This window comes from Mytilus californianus, unplaced genomic scaffold, assembly GCF_021869535.1.
Source record: "Mytilus californianus isolate M0D057914Y unplaced genomic scaffold, xbMytCali1.0.p SCAF_9, whole genome shotgun sequence".
Taxonomy (NCBI): Eukaryota; Metazoa; Mollusca; class Bivalvia; order Mytilida; family Mytilidae; genus Mytilus; species Mytilus californianus.
In genome coordinates, this window is record NW_026262745.1 from 64,605 (window position 1) to 82,602 (window position 17,998).

At 33.4% G+C, this 17,998-nt stretch overlaps 1 protein-coding gene across 6 annotated transcripts in view; it reads right to left on the reverse strand.

The window, feature by feature from the left end:
• Nucleotides 1-363: 363 nt before the first annotated feature.
• The window catches only part of LOC127716722 (glutarate-semialdehyde dehydrogenase-like), a 30,798-nt gene continuing 13,163 nt past the window's right edge, over nucleotides 364-17,998 (reverse strand). For all 6 annotated transcript variants that reach the window (XM_052222969.1, XM_052222966.1, XM_052222968.1 and 3 more), the window contains 10 exons: nucleotides 16,817-16,938; nucleotides 15,399-15,482; nucleotides 14,477-14,647; nucleotides 12,180-12,296; nucleotides 11,396-11,539; nucleotides 8,639-8,782; nucleotides 7,989-8,147; nucleotides 6,375-6,538; nucleotides 5,980-6,038; nucleotides 364-810 (listed from right to left, as the gene is read on the reverse strand). In XM_052222969.1, coding sequence (XP_052078929.1) covers nucleotides 602-810; nucleotides 5,980-6,038; nucleotides 6,375-6,538; nucleotides 7,989-8,147; nucleotides 8,639-8,782; nucleotides 11,396-11,539; nucleotides 12,180-12,296; nucleotides 14,477-14,647; nucleotides 15,399-15,482; nucleotides 16,817-16,938 — 1,373 coding nt within the window. In that variant the 3' untranslated portion in view covers nucleotides 364-601. The remainder of the gene's footprint in view (nucleotides 811-5,979; nucleotides 6,039-6,374; nucleotides 6,539-7,988; nucleotides 8,148-8,638; nucleotides 8,783-11,395; nucleotides 11,540-12,179; nucleotides 12,297-14,476; nucleotides 14,648-15,398; nucleotides 15,483-16,816; nucleotides 16,939-17,998) is intronic.

Sequence of the window (17,998 nt, forward strand, 5' to 3'; positions counted from 1 at the left end):
ATTTTTTTTAATTGTGAAATATGAAAATCAGAGAGTAAGAATGAGCCAAACCAAAGAATGTCTGAATGTTTGAATTTACAAAAAATACTCTGTGGATTAACTTGGTTCTCTGCATATCAGAAATAGCAGAGAGTCACAAATTTAGCATCACAACAACGACTATTCATACAAGTTGAAGCTATTAATTGGTAGTAACTGGTACTTACGATATCTTTAATCATGTAAGTATATGTATAATAAAAATTGATGGATTTAAAATACGCGTATAGCATTTATGTGCAGAATGCAAAGGAACAAGCCAAATTACATATGACAGATATCATTTGATATTTGAGACAGAAGTATATATGAATGGATTTTATATATTGAATAAACAGACAAAGATTTAAGACAATTCTATTCAGTATTTTAATAACAATAGTTTCACATAATTTATCAATTCGATGTTTACATGGCACCCTGTAGACTACACATGTTACCGTTTGTAATTAGATAAAACTTGTTTCTTTTCTGTTTAATGTTACCAATCTGGTTATACAGTTTTCTTTTTTGATGCATGACTCTCTTACATACACTCCATCACTAATATCCCAGCATAGTATTATTCTAGTCCCCCCATGCACACATATTTAATTTCTAAGTAGTCTTCCATGCCATATTTTCCTCCTTCGCGTCCCAACCCTGATTCCTTCCAACCACCGAAGATAGCTTCTGGCATTGCGGGTAATCCTTCATTCACACCAACAATACCAAATTCAAGTTTCTCAGCTATCCGCCACATTTGGCTTATATTTTCTGTAAACACGTAACCTAGAAAAAAAAAAGTAACAGAGTGCACTTTTTAAGGGTAAATAAACAAGTTAATAACCGACGTAAGTGTTAAAACCCGAAAAAAAAACTACCACTTTTCATTTTCGTATGTTTGTGTGACCGTCCTCCACTGCAGTTGATTCTATTAGGGTTTAAATGATAAAATGAATAGTATTTTTTCTTTGAACACGCGCAAAGTGCTAGAAAAAAAAAGTAAAATAACAAAAATACCGAACTCCAAGGAAAATTCATAACGCAAAGTCCCTAATCAAGTGGCAAAATCAAAAGCTCAAGCACATCAAACGAATGGAAAACAACTGTTATATTCCTGATTTGGTACAGGCATTTCCTTATGTAGAATATGGTGGATTAAACCTGGTGTTATAGCTATTTAACCTCTCACTTGTATGAGAGTCATATAGCATTCCATTATATTGACAACAATGTGTGAGCAAAACACACTGACATTATAGATAAAATTAAAAAAATTGAGGTACAGCAGTCAACATAGTGTTATAATCTTAATCACTATAAAACAAATAACTATTTAAACAAAGAAAAACAAAATGGCATATAGACACTCTATAGACAAAGTACATAAGCAAGAGTGAAAGACAAGGATACAATAAAATGCTCCGCAGGGCGCAGCTTGATACGACCGCAGAGGTTGAACCCTGAACAGTTGGGGAAAGTATGGACACAACATTCAAGCTTGATACAGCTCTGAATTTGGATTGTGATTAAATATTTGACACAGCATAGGTTTCTGACACAGAATGAATGTGGTCTAAGAACTTAAAAATTTTAAATTGGACATTCACCTATTATGGTCCAATATCCAAAATCTAAATACATGGTTAGATTCAGCATATTAAAGAACCCCCAAGAATTCAATTTTTGATGAAATCAAACAAAGTTTAATTTTGGACCCTTTTGACCTCAATGTGGACAAAGTTGATAACAGGGCCCACAAATCAAAAATCTAAATACATGGTTAGATTCAGCATATCAAAGAACCCCATATATTCAATTTTTGTTGAAATCAAACAAAGTTTAATTTTGGACCCCGATTTGGACCAACTTGAAAACTGGGCCCATAATCAAAAATCTAAATACATGTTTAGATTCAGCATATCAAAGAACCCTCAGAATTCAATTTTTGTTAAAATCAAACAAAGTTTAATTTTGGACCCTTTGGACCTTAATGTAGACCAATTTGAAAACAGAACCAAAAATTAAGAATCTAAATACACGGTTAGATTCGGCATATCAAAGAACCCCAATAATTCAATTTCTGTTGAAATCAAACAAAGTTTAATTTTGGACCCCGATTTGGACCAACTTGAAAACTGGGCCCATAATCAAAAATCTAAATACATGGTTAGATTCAGCATATCAAAGAACCCCATATATTCAATTTTTGTTGAAATCAAACAAAGTTTAATTTTGGACCCCGATTTGGACCAACTTGAAAACTGGGCCCATAATCAAAAATCTAAATACATGGTTAGATTCAGCATATCAAAGAACCCCATATATTCAATTTTTGTTGAAATCAAACAAAGTTTAATTTTGGACCCTTTTGACCTCAATGTGGACAAAGTTGATAACGGGGCCCAAAAATCAAAAATCTAAATACATGGTTAGATTCAGCATATCAAAGAACCCCATATATTCAATTTTTGTTGAAATCAAACAAAGTTTAATTTTGGACCCCGATTTGGACCAACTTGAAAACTTGGCCCATAATCAAAAATCTAAATACATGGTTAGATTCAGCATATCAAAGAACCCCATATATTCAATTTTTGTTGAAATCAAACAAAGTTTAATTTTGGACCCCGATTTGGACCAACTTGAAAACTGGGCCCATAATCAAAAATCTAAATACATGGTTAGATTCAGCATATCAAAGAACTCCATATATTCAATTTTTGTTGAAATCAAACAAAGTTTAATTTTGGACCCTTTTGACCTCAATGTGGACAAAGTTGATAACGGGGCCCAAAAATCAAAATCTAAATACATGGTTAGATTCAGCATATCAAAGAACCCCATATATTCAATTTTTGTTGAAATCAAACAAAGTTTAATTTTGGACCCTGATTTGAACCAACTTGAAAACTGGGCCCATAATCAAAAATCTAAATACATGGTTAGATTCAGCATATCAAAGAACCCCATATATCCAATTTTTGTTGAAATCAAACAAAGTTTAATTTTGGACCCCGATTTGGACCAACTTGAAAACTGGGCCCATAATCAAAAATCTAAATACATGTTTAGATTCAGCATATCAAAGAACCCTAAGAATTCAATTTTTGTTAAAATCAAACAAAGTTTAATTTTGGACCCTTTGGACCTTAATGTAGACCAATTTGAAAACGGAACCAAAAATTAAGAATCTAAATACACGGTTAGATTCGGCATATCAAAGAACCCCATATATTCAATTTCTGATGAAATCAAACAAAGTTAAATTTTGGACCCTTTGGACCTCAATGTGGACCAATTTAAAAACGGGGCCCAATATCCAAAAACTTAATACACGGTTAGATTCAGCATATTAAAGAACCCCAAGAATTCAAGAATAAAACCCTATTGAAATTGATCAAGAAATAAGCAATTTATACGAAGTATCTTCTTTTGCACAATACTGTGCAATTGAATATTTCTTGCTATTGCGCAATACTGTACAATTGACAATTTCTTGCTATTGCGCAATATTGTGCTATTGGATATTTCTTGCTATTGCGCAATACTATGCAATTGGAGATTTCTTGCTATTGTGCAATACTGTGCAATTGAAGATTTCTTGCTATTGTGCAATACTGTGCAATTGAAAATTTCTTGCTATTGCACAATACTTATTATATAATAATTTACACATTCTGTTTGGTGTGTATCTCCTATCATATCATTATTATTTGCTTTTAAATATAAATCAGAAATAACCAACTTAAAATGGAAAATTTTAAAAGAAAAAAAAAGGAAAAAAAGAAAAAAAAAAAAAAAAAAAAAAAATCCCACCCCCCTCAAATTTTTTGAACCCCCTAATGATTCATCACCCCCAAACTCAATCCCAGCCTTCCCTTTGTGGTATGGTACCTTGCAGTACAATTTCAGAGAGATCCATAAACTTGAACACAAGTTATTGTCTAGAAACTAGAAAAATGCTTATTTTTGGCCCCTTTTTGGCCCCCAATTCCTAAACGTTTCGGGCAATTACCCCCAAACTCAATTCCAGCTTTCCCTTTGTGAAATGGAACCTTGTAGTACAATTTCAGAAATATCCAAACACTTACACACAAGTTATTGTCATGAAACTAGAAAAATGCTTGTTTTTTGCCCCTTTTGTGGCCCCTAATTCCTAAAATTTTGAGGCAATTACCCCCAAAATCAATAACAGCCTTCCCTTTGTGATATGGAACCTTGTGGTACAATGTCAGAGAGATCCATACACTTACACACAAGTTATTGTCTGGAAGTTACAAAAATGCTTATTTTTGGCCCCTTTTTGGCCCCTAATTCCTTAACTGTTGGTACCATAACCACCAAAATCAATCCCAACCTTCCTTTCGTGGTATAGAACCTTATGGTAAAATTTCATGGAGATCCATTCACTTAAACTAAAGTTAGAGTGCGAAAACCAATGTGTCTTCGGACGACGCCGGACGACGCCAGACGACGACGACGACGACGACGACGACGACAACGCCAACGTCATACCAATATACGACCAAAAAATTTTTAATTTTTGCGGTCGTATAAAAATGACCATAGCACAATAACACAATGGCGGGATGTATAAATATCTAGCCACACCAAAAGTATATACCAAAAATGGACTAAACAGTAAAGGTTAAAATACACAAAGACAAATGAAAAGAACACCATAACACGTGATTAAGATGATAAATAACGTCAGTATAACTAAATAATGAAATATTGCACACACTTGTTAAAAAATTATTATATTGTAAAATAAGAAACAATAAACAGGTTCAAATATCTATGTTTTCATTTTTGGCGCTCAAAACCTGGGTTTAAACGTAACTGATGATGCGTATTCCAAAAACAATGCATAGTGCACAAGAAAATGGGTATAATACGGGTTTTTACATCTTCGCTAGCCAAGGGTTACAATCCAGTCTCCTCCTCTCCACCCTTGGCAGATAAAGCCAACATTTGTGATAACAATGCTGCGCCATCTGCCGTTGGATAAAAGTCACGTCCATTCCGACTGCATCATTCTTGACCAATGGCAGCACTTGAACTCTCTCCAGTATGGAGGTGTAAAATGGTCGTGTCTAGTGTTTACAAATTTTGTGAAGCAGGAACCGAAAATATGCGTTGACATTCCAACATTTGCTCGAGAAACATACCCAGTAACTTCAATTAGTTGATTTTGAACTTTAAAATTGTCACTAAATATCGTCCTATGTTTTTGGGGATAAATACTTGTTGCACAATCAACACGTGGTAATTGTTTATTTACATTTTCTACATTTACACGTGATCATCTTATAGGCGTTTTTTGATTGGATGCAGCCAGTTACAACTGCGTCCAATGGAAATCATTACCTCGTGGATCCGAAATTCTACCTTAATCCGCCAAGGGTAGAGAGGAGTGGACTGGATCGTAACCCTTGGCTTGCGAAGATGGGGTTTTTATAACTAATTCAGTATGTTCATCAACTTAGTAAGTTAACTGATAAAATTTGAAATATGAACCTTAGTTAGAATGTATTTCTGTATGTTGGTATTTAAAAAGTCAATCAGTTGAAATTAAATCATTATTGTGATTAACTATATCAATGAAATATTCATCTCAAATTCCTTTACATTCATTACGAGTGTTAGTCCATTGATAAGAATACTGTACAGATGAATTTGATGTTTTATGTTTAACTGTAATTTTTATAACCTAGGAAACACTAAAAATTTTATGGTGTATATACATATGTGTCTAATTAAATCATATTAAAAAATGCTGTAGACAATATATGTAATATACATGAATTATATGGTTACAAAATTTTCATCATGTACTAAATCAATTCTTAACTATGGATGTATGAAATTAACCTAAGGTTTTTGTCATGAAAAAGGATTTAATTATAAAAAATTCGGATTATAATTGCCCGTAAGTATGTCCGTTTAATTTACCCGCTAGTCCTGACGATGTGTTGTTTGCCAAGTGTATTGCCTCTTCTTCTGTTTTAAATCTGGAATTATCAATTTAGAACATGCATGTAGCTTATTAAATTAGAATTATGAAAAAGGTCAACATTTATTTATAGAAAATTCAAACACCCTTGTTCAAATTGTTCATGCATGTATATATGTATATTATTTCTTTTGTCAAAGCTGTGTCATTGATGCTGCATCTGTTTGTTCAATTCCTAATACAAACTGCTTATTTTTGTTACTTCAATATGGATCATGAATTATTATATAAATTAAAGAAATAGTTTATCTTTCTTATATTCATAACAGATTGCAAGGTATTCTCACCAAAATTGACCCATATTTTAACTTGTTTAAATCAGTGTACAACATACCTTATAACAGCAGCCAGTGGGCCGAACTGTTCCTCTTTATAACATTTCATATCAGTTGTAACATCACGGATAAGTGTAGGTTCATAGAAGTTACCCTCTTTCCTTTGTCCGCCCAATAATATCTTGGCGCCATTTGATTTTGCATCTTGAACCAAAGCCTCAATCTTCAAACAATATAATCAAGACTACATGTTCCAGAGAAAGTATTACAGATTCACATTTTGTTAAATGTGTGTAGGGATATCGTTTAAGAAATATATTCACCACATTCCTTCTTTTCTATTAAATTAACAGACTGTTTTTTGTGCTGCATTGTGGCCCGAGAAGTTATTGGAGAAGCTTGTCTTATGTTTTTTACTTCACGTTTTGCTATATCGGTCTGAATGTTAATCGAAAAATGCTATGGATTCCATCCGAATATTTTGCCCTTTTTCAACATTATTTACTTGTAAGTTATCTAACAAGTATCTTCATATGCCCATGATTTGCCTAAATGTTTGTACTCTCTGTGTATTTTGCAAGGATATAATTGAGATTATTGCCAGTTCTAGTTAAAACGCTGTAGTTTGGGGCCAAAAAGGGGTCTTACCGGACCTTCTCCTTAGCCTGAACCTATATGTTTCAATTTATGGGTAGCATAAACATTAACGCCATATAGCAAAGAATTTCACTCAAACTTGTTCCAAAAAAGTATAACAAAAATACCAAACTCCAAAGTTCATTAAAAAAAAGGGGAAGTCCATAAAGACTGACGATATCAAACATTATCAACCAACAGAACGAGTGAAAAACAAGTGTCATATTCCTGACTTGGTTCAGGCATTTTCCGAAGAAAATGGTGGTTTAAACCTGGTTTTATAGCTAGCTAAACCTCCGACTTGTGAGACAGTTGTTTTGACAAAATTTGGGAGCAACCGAAAGGAACTAAGTAACATCTTGAACTTAAAAGAGGTAAAGAGGTGTGATCTTTTGCTTCGTGTTTAGACCTCATTTTGAATTTGAGAGAAGGAACAGCAATACAAGCGCTGTTCTTCAACATTCAGGTTTTTGACTTTGGTATTGTGAGTTTGTGTTATGACTTCAAATGTATGCCCTCTTTTACATTTTACCATATATATTCACACAACATTTAATCTATCAAACAAAATACAATAAATGGCACATATTTGTGCATAAAATGAAAATAATAAAATCAAATGATACAACTGCTAGAGCAAGAGAAACTGGTAACCTACGTATTATCTAAAACAATTTTTTTGTAATCGCACGAAAATAGTCGTAAAAGAAAAGATAAAGAATAAAAACATTCACCTATTCATCCGTTCAGTCATATTCTTACAGAGAGAAATGTAAAATGACCTGTATATCTCTTCTTTTCTTTCTATTTTTTTTTATCGAGGTGGGAGGGTTGACAACTGTTTCATTGATTTTTAAATGTTCGCAGATCACCATCATTGTTGAACTGGTCTCACTATCCTTCTTGCTTTTGCTCAATCAAGAAACCAGCATTCAGATAATTGGATTACGTCACATCATTATAAAATCTTTAGACGTATGGACAAAAGGAAGAATTGAAAGATGTAAATTTCAATTTAAAACTAGTGTTATTTTTACCTTTTCAACTGCTCGATTGTTGATTAGAGGTCCTTGTGTAGACTTTGGATTGAAACCATCCCCGATATGTAATTCTTGTTCCATCCTTTTTGATAAAGCTTCTAGGAATGTCTCGTAAATGGAATCTTGTACCATAATTCTATTTGCACATATGCATGCCTAAAATGAACTTTCCATCAAAAGTTTGAAGACAATTTACATGTTCACTATTCAAACAATCTCTTTCGTTTTTCTTTCTTTTCGTGGATAATTAATTATGATTCAATATATACTATGTTCACAAATGTAAAAAAAAAAAATGAAGTACACCATACTATGCACTTTGCTTGGTAATCAGTACCCCAAATAGAAATTACCATAAAACCAAGAAAATTGCAAATTTTGTCATACGTAAGTGTTGCCTCATTATTTTCATTTTAATAAAGATAGTTAGTGAATTAATCATATAATTTTGAATGTAAAATATCAGGTTAGAAAATGTATAGGGTAAAGTTCAAGAACAGAAGGTGTATTGTTTCAATGGTGAGTTTTTTTGAACGCTGTCAATTCTACAATTTGTCACTGCTGATCATGTCGAACTAAAATTAATACAACTACCTCTGAAATTTAAAATTTGTGTTTTACCATTGATGACAAATGATAGGACTTACCTGGCCGGTATTCCTGAACTTACTCCCCATAACTCCAGTCACAGCTTTGTCAATATCTGCAGTTTCAAAAACTATAAACGGTGCATTACCGCCGTTTTCTAATGAAACCCTCTTTACAGTAGAAGCTGATTGTTCAAGTAAAATCTACAAAATAAGATAATAACTTTAAGTTTTTATTTTCAATACATTCTTTATATACAATTTTGCTGTATTATAAAAACAAAATTATTGAAGGTGTATTTTGCATTTACCCAAAGAAATGGACTTATACTATTATTGTAATACTTATTAATAATTATAATAATAAAAACGCAAGGTCATGATGGTATGTGACAAAGTTTCAACTGTGCTGTATCCTCATACCAATTATTACAAAACAACCACAAATTCAATAAAAAACAAGAAATGATTGTAACAGGATGCTGTTACGAAGTCTCCCAAACGAAGCTCCCATAATTCGTAATTCCCAGGGTCGCCTGACATTGGGCAAAGTCCAGTGAAAATTGGTTTGGTCCAGTAAAGTTATATGCATAAGTGATGCCTAAGGACTAACCCTGTATATCATTCATATCATCTTGGCATGACAAACCAGAATATGTATGGTTTAGGGGTGGGGATCTCGACCATTTACAAGATATTAGAACTTTCTCAAATGGCAGGGGGTCGGGATGACCCCTGGGGACTAACCCTGTATATCATTCAAACCATCTTAGCATGACAAACCAGAATATATATGGTTTAGGGGTGGGGATCTTGACCACTTACAAGATATTAGAACTTTCTTTAATGGCATGGGGTGGGGTGACCCCTGGGGACTAACCCTGTATTTCATTTCATGTGCTTTATCATGACAAACCAGAATATATATGGTTTAGGGGTGGGGATCTCGACCATTTACAAGATATTAGAACTTTCTCAAATGGCAGGGGTCGGGATGACCCCTGGGGACTAACCCTGTATATCATTCAAACCATCTCAGCATGACAAACCAGAATATATATGGTTTAGGGGTGGGGATCTTGACCACTTACAAGATATTATAACTTTCTTAAATGGCATAGGGTGGGGGTGACCCCTGGGGACTAACCCTGTATTTCATTTGATTTGCTTTATCATGACAAACCATAATATATATGGTTTAGGGGTGGGGATCTCGACCATTTATAAGATATTAGAACTTTCTCAAATGGCAGGGGATCAGGATGACCCCTGGGGACTAACCCTGTATATCATTCAAACCATCTTAGCATGACAAACCAGAATATATATGGTTTAGGGGTGGGGATCTTGACCACTTACAAGATATTAGAACTTTCTTAAATGGCACGGGGTGGGGGTGATCCCTGGGGACTAACCCTGTATTTCATTTCATGTGCTTTATCATGACAAACCAGAATATATATGGTTTAGGGGTGGGGATCTCAACCATTTACAAGATATTAGAACTTTCTCAAACCACAGGGGGTCGGGATGACCCCCTGGGGTCTAACCCTGTATATCATTCAAACCATCTTAGCATGACAAACCAGAATATATATGGTTTAGGGGTGGGGATCTCGACCATTTACAAGATATTAGAACTTTCTCAAATGGCAGGGGGTCAGGATGACCCCTGGGGACTAACCCTGTATATCATTCAAACCATCTTAGCATGACAAACCATAATATATATGGTTAAGGGGTGGGGATCTTGACCACTTACAAGGTATTAGAACTTTCTTAAATGGCAGGGGGTGGGGATGACCCCTGGGGACTAACCCTGTATTTCATTTAATGGGTTTTGTCATTTAGAACATTTTCAATTAAAAAGATTGTGTCTATCACAAACGGTTTTCAATTTATAATCATTTGAAAATTTTAAAAAATAAAATCCCATAGGGTTCTATAGTAAAACCCTCTTTTCTTTTTGCCCCTCAAAGTACCCCTTTATAAACCCCATTGCACAAACAAAACACTGATTGCACCACTAGACATGTTAGTCTAACATATTGTGAAACCCTAAGTTAATCTGACAAGCGGTTTTGGAGAACGGGTGCGGACAAGTTCAAATTTAAAAGCGGCGGAAGAGGAAGAGGAAGAGGAAGAGGAAGAATAATAATAATAATAATAAGAACTGAGCAAAAACAATAAGTCTTCCCAAACTTCGTTTGGGAGACTAAAAAATACGTGGCCAAGAAATATGGCCCTGGACACGATCATGTCACAAAATAAAATTAAATTCACCTTAACGCCAGAGATCTAAGATCATATGTGTATTTTAAAATTGTACATGTACGTAACACATCATCTTAAATGGAAGCAGCCGCATGCCAAATATCAAAGATCCTTGCCATAGTCATTTTAATACATGCCAATGAGGACAAAGTTCAAGGTGATAAGTCATGCCAAATATCAAAGACTATGTCATAGTCATTCAAACATGGCAATGACAAAGTTCAAGGTAAAAAAGGTTAACCAAATGGTATGCAATCATGTATCATCGTAGGCTGATGAACGTTCATCATATTATCAAAAAGCTTCTGTTTATCTGGAAGTCATAGGTCTGGTTTGTTAAACAAATCTTCAGTTTATGTACCAACATGCAAATTAGCAGACGTTTCAATCCAATTTGAAAAATAAAAAAAGTAAAACTGTATGACAGTCGGAATAAAAATAGGTTTTTCCTACATTTCGTACATACCTTCGAATTCCTACGGCAGTAGAAAATGACGTCTACCTGAAAGTATGATTTTAAATAAGGAAATATAACTTGCTTACCTTTCCTACGGCAGTTGATCCAGTAAACGATATCTGCTTGACTGTGGGACTTTTACACAGTGTTTTGCCAACATCAGCTGAATTCTCTCTGCTACATGTAACAACATTCAACACACCAGACGGTAATCCTGCTTTCTCTGCCAACTAATATCCAAACAAAATGTTTAAAAAAGAAAGTATCTATTTTTTTACACCAGAAAACCATAAGTACTAAGGCAATTTATGATTAAGTGAAGACAGATCTTTTCTTATAAGAAACAGATCAAAATTATTCTGAATGATTGATCCTATTTTTTCTATTTGACTCTTAGAATTAAGAATTAAGAATTATTCTATTGATTGTGTAATCAACATAGGATTTCAATTTAAAAAAAAAAACAAAATAGGGGCATTTATGAAATGACGAAACTTAGGGAGCAACCCAAAAAGATAGTAATCATGAAATAACACTATAAACACATGCAGTCTGACCACGGCTGAGGGGTTGGCTGCTTAAAATGACTTGGTAATAATTTCAATTCTTGTGGAAGTTTGATTTTTTCTTTTGTGGAAATATAAATTTTAAAAAATTGTAATTTTTACGCTATTAGAGAACCTGTTATATGCCTAATGCTATATTGTTGTAATGTAAAACATTGAAAAAAAACTTTTCAAACAAAACCTTGGTGAGTTTGTTCAATGTATATACAGAATGATTGCGTCATCAACATAGAAATTGTGGTAAGCATACTGCCATTAATGAATCAGTTGATATTTTTCAAATCTTGTAACATTATATATTTACCTCACATAGAGCTAATGCAGAGTATGGTGTATCTTCTGCCGGCTTTAATACTACAGTACAACCTGCAGCAATGGCGGGTCCAGCTTTTCTGGTTATCATGGCATGAGGAAAATTCCACTTTTAAAATAGTAGGAAAGAAATGTTATACAAGAATATCAACAAATCATTTTCAAAGCTTAGTTTATTGAATACTAGTTAATTCCAGAATGAAGGTTATCTACGCTGATACACCATTAGATAAACATACAAAGTAACGTTGTGAGATAACGCTACAAAAAAAAGAAGTCTTGATTTTATCATGAACGCACCAGTTTTAGTGTCAACATTTAAAATGGATATGGACATGTTTTCTAATTTCTTAAAAGTATTAAGCAGTCGTTTCATTTACTACAATGTTTATTGATCAGTTATTTGGTTCCTCAAATAAGTTTATATTATAACAGTGAAATGCTTTGACGTGTAAATATATTCAATTGAATTTTTACATCCTGTTCAGTCTTTAGTTATCTATGTTGTGTTTTGTGTACTGCTGTTTGTCTCTTGGTCTGTTTCTTTTTTTTTTGCCATCTCGTTGTCAATTTATTTTCGACTTGTGAGTTTGAATTTCACTTTGTTATCTTTCGCCTCTCTTTCCTTTGTTGTTAAATATTATTTCCTTACCATTGTCATACAAAAATACATGTAAATTATAAGACATCCAGTAACTTTTGCAGGTATATACACAAAATGTTTATTATGTAAGCCATCAAAACTATATCGCCAATGGCAGTCGGCAGGGTTTAAGAACATCTGTTGTTCGACCTGTTAGTCAAATGCGTTTTGTTAAAATATACTTTTTTGGTCTTTTGGAAAATGTTGTTTGTGCTGTATTTAGACCCCTCTAACAAGAAATTTGTTTTGCATGCACACGTATAAAAATTGCGGTTTTTATCCAACGTAATCATAGGTTTGAACGTTGTTTTCAATTTAGACTTGTTTATATTTTTTCGTTTGGGCTTGTATTATATTTGCCTTCGGGTTTATATGATCCGTTCATCCTATTTTGACTCCTCAAAATTCAAGAGTCTATCCTAAATTGAGGTAAATTATATGGCCTTCCAAATACCCTTTCGATTCCTAACATCACTGAAGAGACATTAATTGTCGAAATCCGGATATGGTGTTCAAAAATCTTTGCACCTTTTGTTTGCGGTATACCATCTTTGCCGCAAGTTAATTGTTTTCTGTTTGGTATTAATTTATAAATAAGATCCATTTATTACACCTGGTGATCCGTTTATTTGGCAATCGCCAATGGCAGTCGGCAGGGTTTAAGAACATTTGTTGTTCGACCTGTTAGTCAAATGCGTTTTGTTAAAATATACTTTTTCACTTTTTTGGTCTTTTGGAAAATGTTGTTTGTGCTGTATTTAGACCCCTCTAACAAGAAATTTGTTTTGCATGCACACGTATAAAAATTGCGGTTTTTATCCAACGTAATCATAGGTTTGAACATTGTTTTCAATTTAGACTTATATATATATATATACATTCTGCATAAAATAATTAATTTTACAGTTATTGAGTCCTTGTTCCAACCAAGGAGCAAAATATCAAAAGCTCATACTCCTTCTTAAAATATAAATTTAGGCCGGAGTACTACCATGACTTATGTACATCAAAATAATAGAATTAATTTGCCAGTTACAACAATTTCAACTGTTAACCGAACTACAACTACGCTGATTTCCATATTAGGTATATCACTTATATATATTATTTAACAGCAACATAACAATACCTTTAAGAATATGTATATGCGTCATGTTGATGAATTAATTAACACGCATATCAGGATAAAAACTTACGATATGGCGCAGTCGAGCGGAGCAAGTTAACACGAGACCATCGATGAGGAAAACTGATTATTGGTGAAAAATACAAAAAAGTTCCCATTTAGTCGACATTGTGTGCAGTCTCCATATTCGTTTTGTGTCAAGTGTGAATTCTTTCGGCATCGCTTGAAACATTACAATCGTAATTCCTTAAGAAATATTGGATTCGCAATGCTCTTCATTTTCTTATATTATTCGGCCTTTTAACCTTTTGATTTGTGCGTCACTGATAAGTCTTTTGTTGACAAAAAGAGCATCTGGCAAACGCAAATATAAACCTGATATCTTTGATGATTTTTTAATGAAAATGTACATGGCTATTTCCATTACTAGTATGGCATGCCACAAAATTTTGCGTGCTTTTACATCCATTTTACCTAGGTAAAGTGTATGAATTCGTTTCAAACCACTAAAGATAGTTACCGGTGTTATCATTCCAGTTACCCCTATCGGCTGTTTCAGTACCAAAAGTTTCTTTGATTTGGCGGGAGAGGGTACAATATCTCCATAAACACGTCTGGCTTCTTCAGCAAACCATTCTAGAAATCCTATTCCATAATTTAGTTCTCCGATCGATTCCTGGAGTGGCTTACCCTAATGAATAAAACAAAATATTAAATAAAATTTCTAAACTTTTAATGAGAATGGTGAGTCTTGTAAATATAACACATTCTTATTATTAAAAATAAATCCAAAGATGTAATAAAAAAACCAATTACTTTGACATCTAAAAGGGCTTTTGATGAACTTCAGGCGTGTATATCATGCGAGAATATTAGGATTATATTTTTGCTTTTGAAAAAACCAATCATTACAGACTGCATAGGACAAGTTAAAAGAAGCCATCCTTATGTACATATTTATTGTATAATATAAACGTTAAACGACCAAACAGGGTCTAAACTAAACAGAAAAATCTACTAAGTTAATGTCATTTTGCCTGAGGGAGCAGCAACATTAGTTAATGTGTACTATATTCAGAATGTGTAATTTAAATCATGACTGTACTTAAGCATAGTTCCATGCATATGGTGGGATATTATCATCCCAAGGGACTGACAAACCACCAGCAGAGCATATCCCAGTGATATTTACAATACAAAAAAATGATTCAAGTTTAAATTCCTCGTCAGGTAAACTGGACACCAAACGTTTTTGAAGGAACATATATAAATTTGGTATCAGTTTAAACGCAACAGCGAAAATTATCAACCTAGGTTAGAAAACAATTAGAAAAAAATGTATAAATTGTAAGTTAACAATTATAACAAGAGTGTTTACAAAGCAAATGAAAGCATTATGTCATCAACATGTAGGATAGCGTTTGAAACATAAGAGAACAAACCATTTCCAATGTTAAAATCTTAGCTAGATCTTCTTTGTTTTCGTTACATAAGTCAACCCATCGTCTCAAGATAGTACTTCTTTCCTGCAATCATAAAATCATAATAACATATATTTTATGAATAAGATAATGAGATACCAAGATGTAAATAAAAATCGAAGAAAGACACACAAGAGCATTGTCAAAAGAATTCTACAAGCTCAATTGTCCAACTGACTTAAATATGCTATTTTGATATTTATTTTTGTAAAAATATGGATAAAAATATCACAAAAAAACCATTGAGGATCTTGTTTTGCTGATTAGTTTTTGCTATTTACAAACTTTCTGCTTATCTTCATTTTTCAAGATTGAAAAAAAAAAACACGTTACTTAAAATGATAAAAAAATATAATTTGCGGGTAATTACTGCGGTAAGGTACAATCCGGTAATTTGAAAAATTGAACGTAGGTAGATTTGTATATTCTGAGCTTTTCTGGGGTCAGATTTCCTCTTTCTATATATTTGACAATTACTTACATTTTACTCAAATTTTGTAATGATCATTCAGGCCAAGGTTAGAATTGTTCAAGTGGTTTCAGAGAATATTTTTGAAAAAAAATGTCACGACGACGGACGAAACCATTACATGGCTCAAAACTGAACAATTTATAATGAATTCTTAAATAGTCAGTAAACACTTCATAGAAAACTCAAGATTGAGAACTTCATCATAAACACATTATAATAGTTTACTAAAGACATATGTGCTTTGGGGAACTTGGTGCTGGCAGATCTTTATTAGTGTCTGTTTAATTTATTCACAATGCAAAAAATGTACCAATTGTATATACCATTGTCAATTGTTAAAGAATGGGAATTGTGCTTTTTTGTCGTTTGGTTGCTGCTCATTGACATAAACCAAAAACTCTTTTTCATTCAATCTAAGTAAAGAGTTGTTTGCTTAACGTCTAGTTGCAAATATTTCATGTTTATTCTGGACGAGAACAAATTGACAACAAATCCGATAAGCATGTTCTGCAAAGAAAAGAAGGTCGAACGACATGATGGCAGCTTAAAGAGTTGTTGCAATGACATTTAACGTACCAAGAACACAAAACATCGATTTTATCATCCCTATTTCGACCAGACGTTGCTGCGTATTAATACATCCCGCATTATCAAATAGATAATCCCTTTTTAACACTTGTTTTACTATCGGATCGGGGATGTGCAGGTGAATCCGTTTATTTACGCCAGTCAACCCTTTGGGGGCGATGGTTCTTGTAAATTTATGTTACTTACTTGATATTATGAACTCACTCACTGCATAGCAGTACTCACGTGCAAATGAGGTCTTCAGAGTGTAGTTAAACCAACAGAAAAATGATTAAAACTTTAAATTCAATATTTCAGTTACATTTCCAATGCAAGTTACCTTAGCAGTTGTTTCTTTCCATGATTCTAATGCTTCAGCAGCACATTGTATAGCCCTCTCGGTATCCCCTGAATTCATGTCTGGGATACATCCTATCTTTTCTTGAGTAGATGGATTGTAGACTGTATCCAGAAAGGATGACATAAATACATTTTACAGTATGATTATCAGAACTTCTTACTGCATACGATTAGGCTTCTTTTCCTATTAAACTGGCACTTCCTCTTCTCTTTTTGATTCAGACATAATTGATTATAAATTTATTTCATTTTAAAGAAAAAAACATGATTTTTCTTTTTTTGTGTCTTTTTTAATAATTATCTAGTACAATGCAAGATTTTCCTAGTACACATCTGGATATCCCAATTTCTACCAGAAGATATTAGAATTCTGATTTGTACTGGATTTTGATTAGTATAAATCGGAATTCCAAATTCCACTAGCAGATGTTTATATATAAAAATACTCATCGAAAACTTAAACATTATGCCGTTCTTGGAAATACGGAAACCGAAAAGGGAAGGTGTCTATGTTTTTTTTTTTCTTATTTTTAATTTATTCCTCGAGAAAAAAATATTATGCTCGATTTTTGTTGCTAAAACAGATAGTTTTAATCAGACCATTACACACAAACTACGCAGGATACTGATTAATTAATGATCTGTCTCTAGTTGTGATGCCGTTGATTCGTTCTCTGGCTGGGTCAAAATAAACAAGAAGTTATTATTTTCTGATTTTCTTACAACCATGTGGCGCTTTCGGTTGATTGATTGTTGCTTGTTCAACGTCCAGTGACAAACGTTTCATGCATATTCAGGTCGAGAACAAACTAACAAATACTACAATAAATAGGTTTTCCGAGGTATAAAAACTGGATATAAGGGCGGGCAATCATGAATGCCTTTGGTAAATAAGGGTCTGTTCAATTAGGGCAGAAATTTGTCCTGGCAAAAGACCACATACGGAACCCACAGAGAGCTGTTGCAGTGAACATGGCACACGCCCAACACGAGGCTTTTGATTTAACGTCCCAATCCTGACTAAAACTGGATAATTTCTGTACATGCGTATTTATACATACCACACAGTTAAAACGAATTCCCCTGTCAGCCAAGATTTCAAAAACCAATATTTCAACTTAAAGCTAGAAACATAAACATGGTCTAACTATAGTTGTAAAAT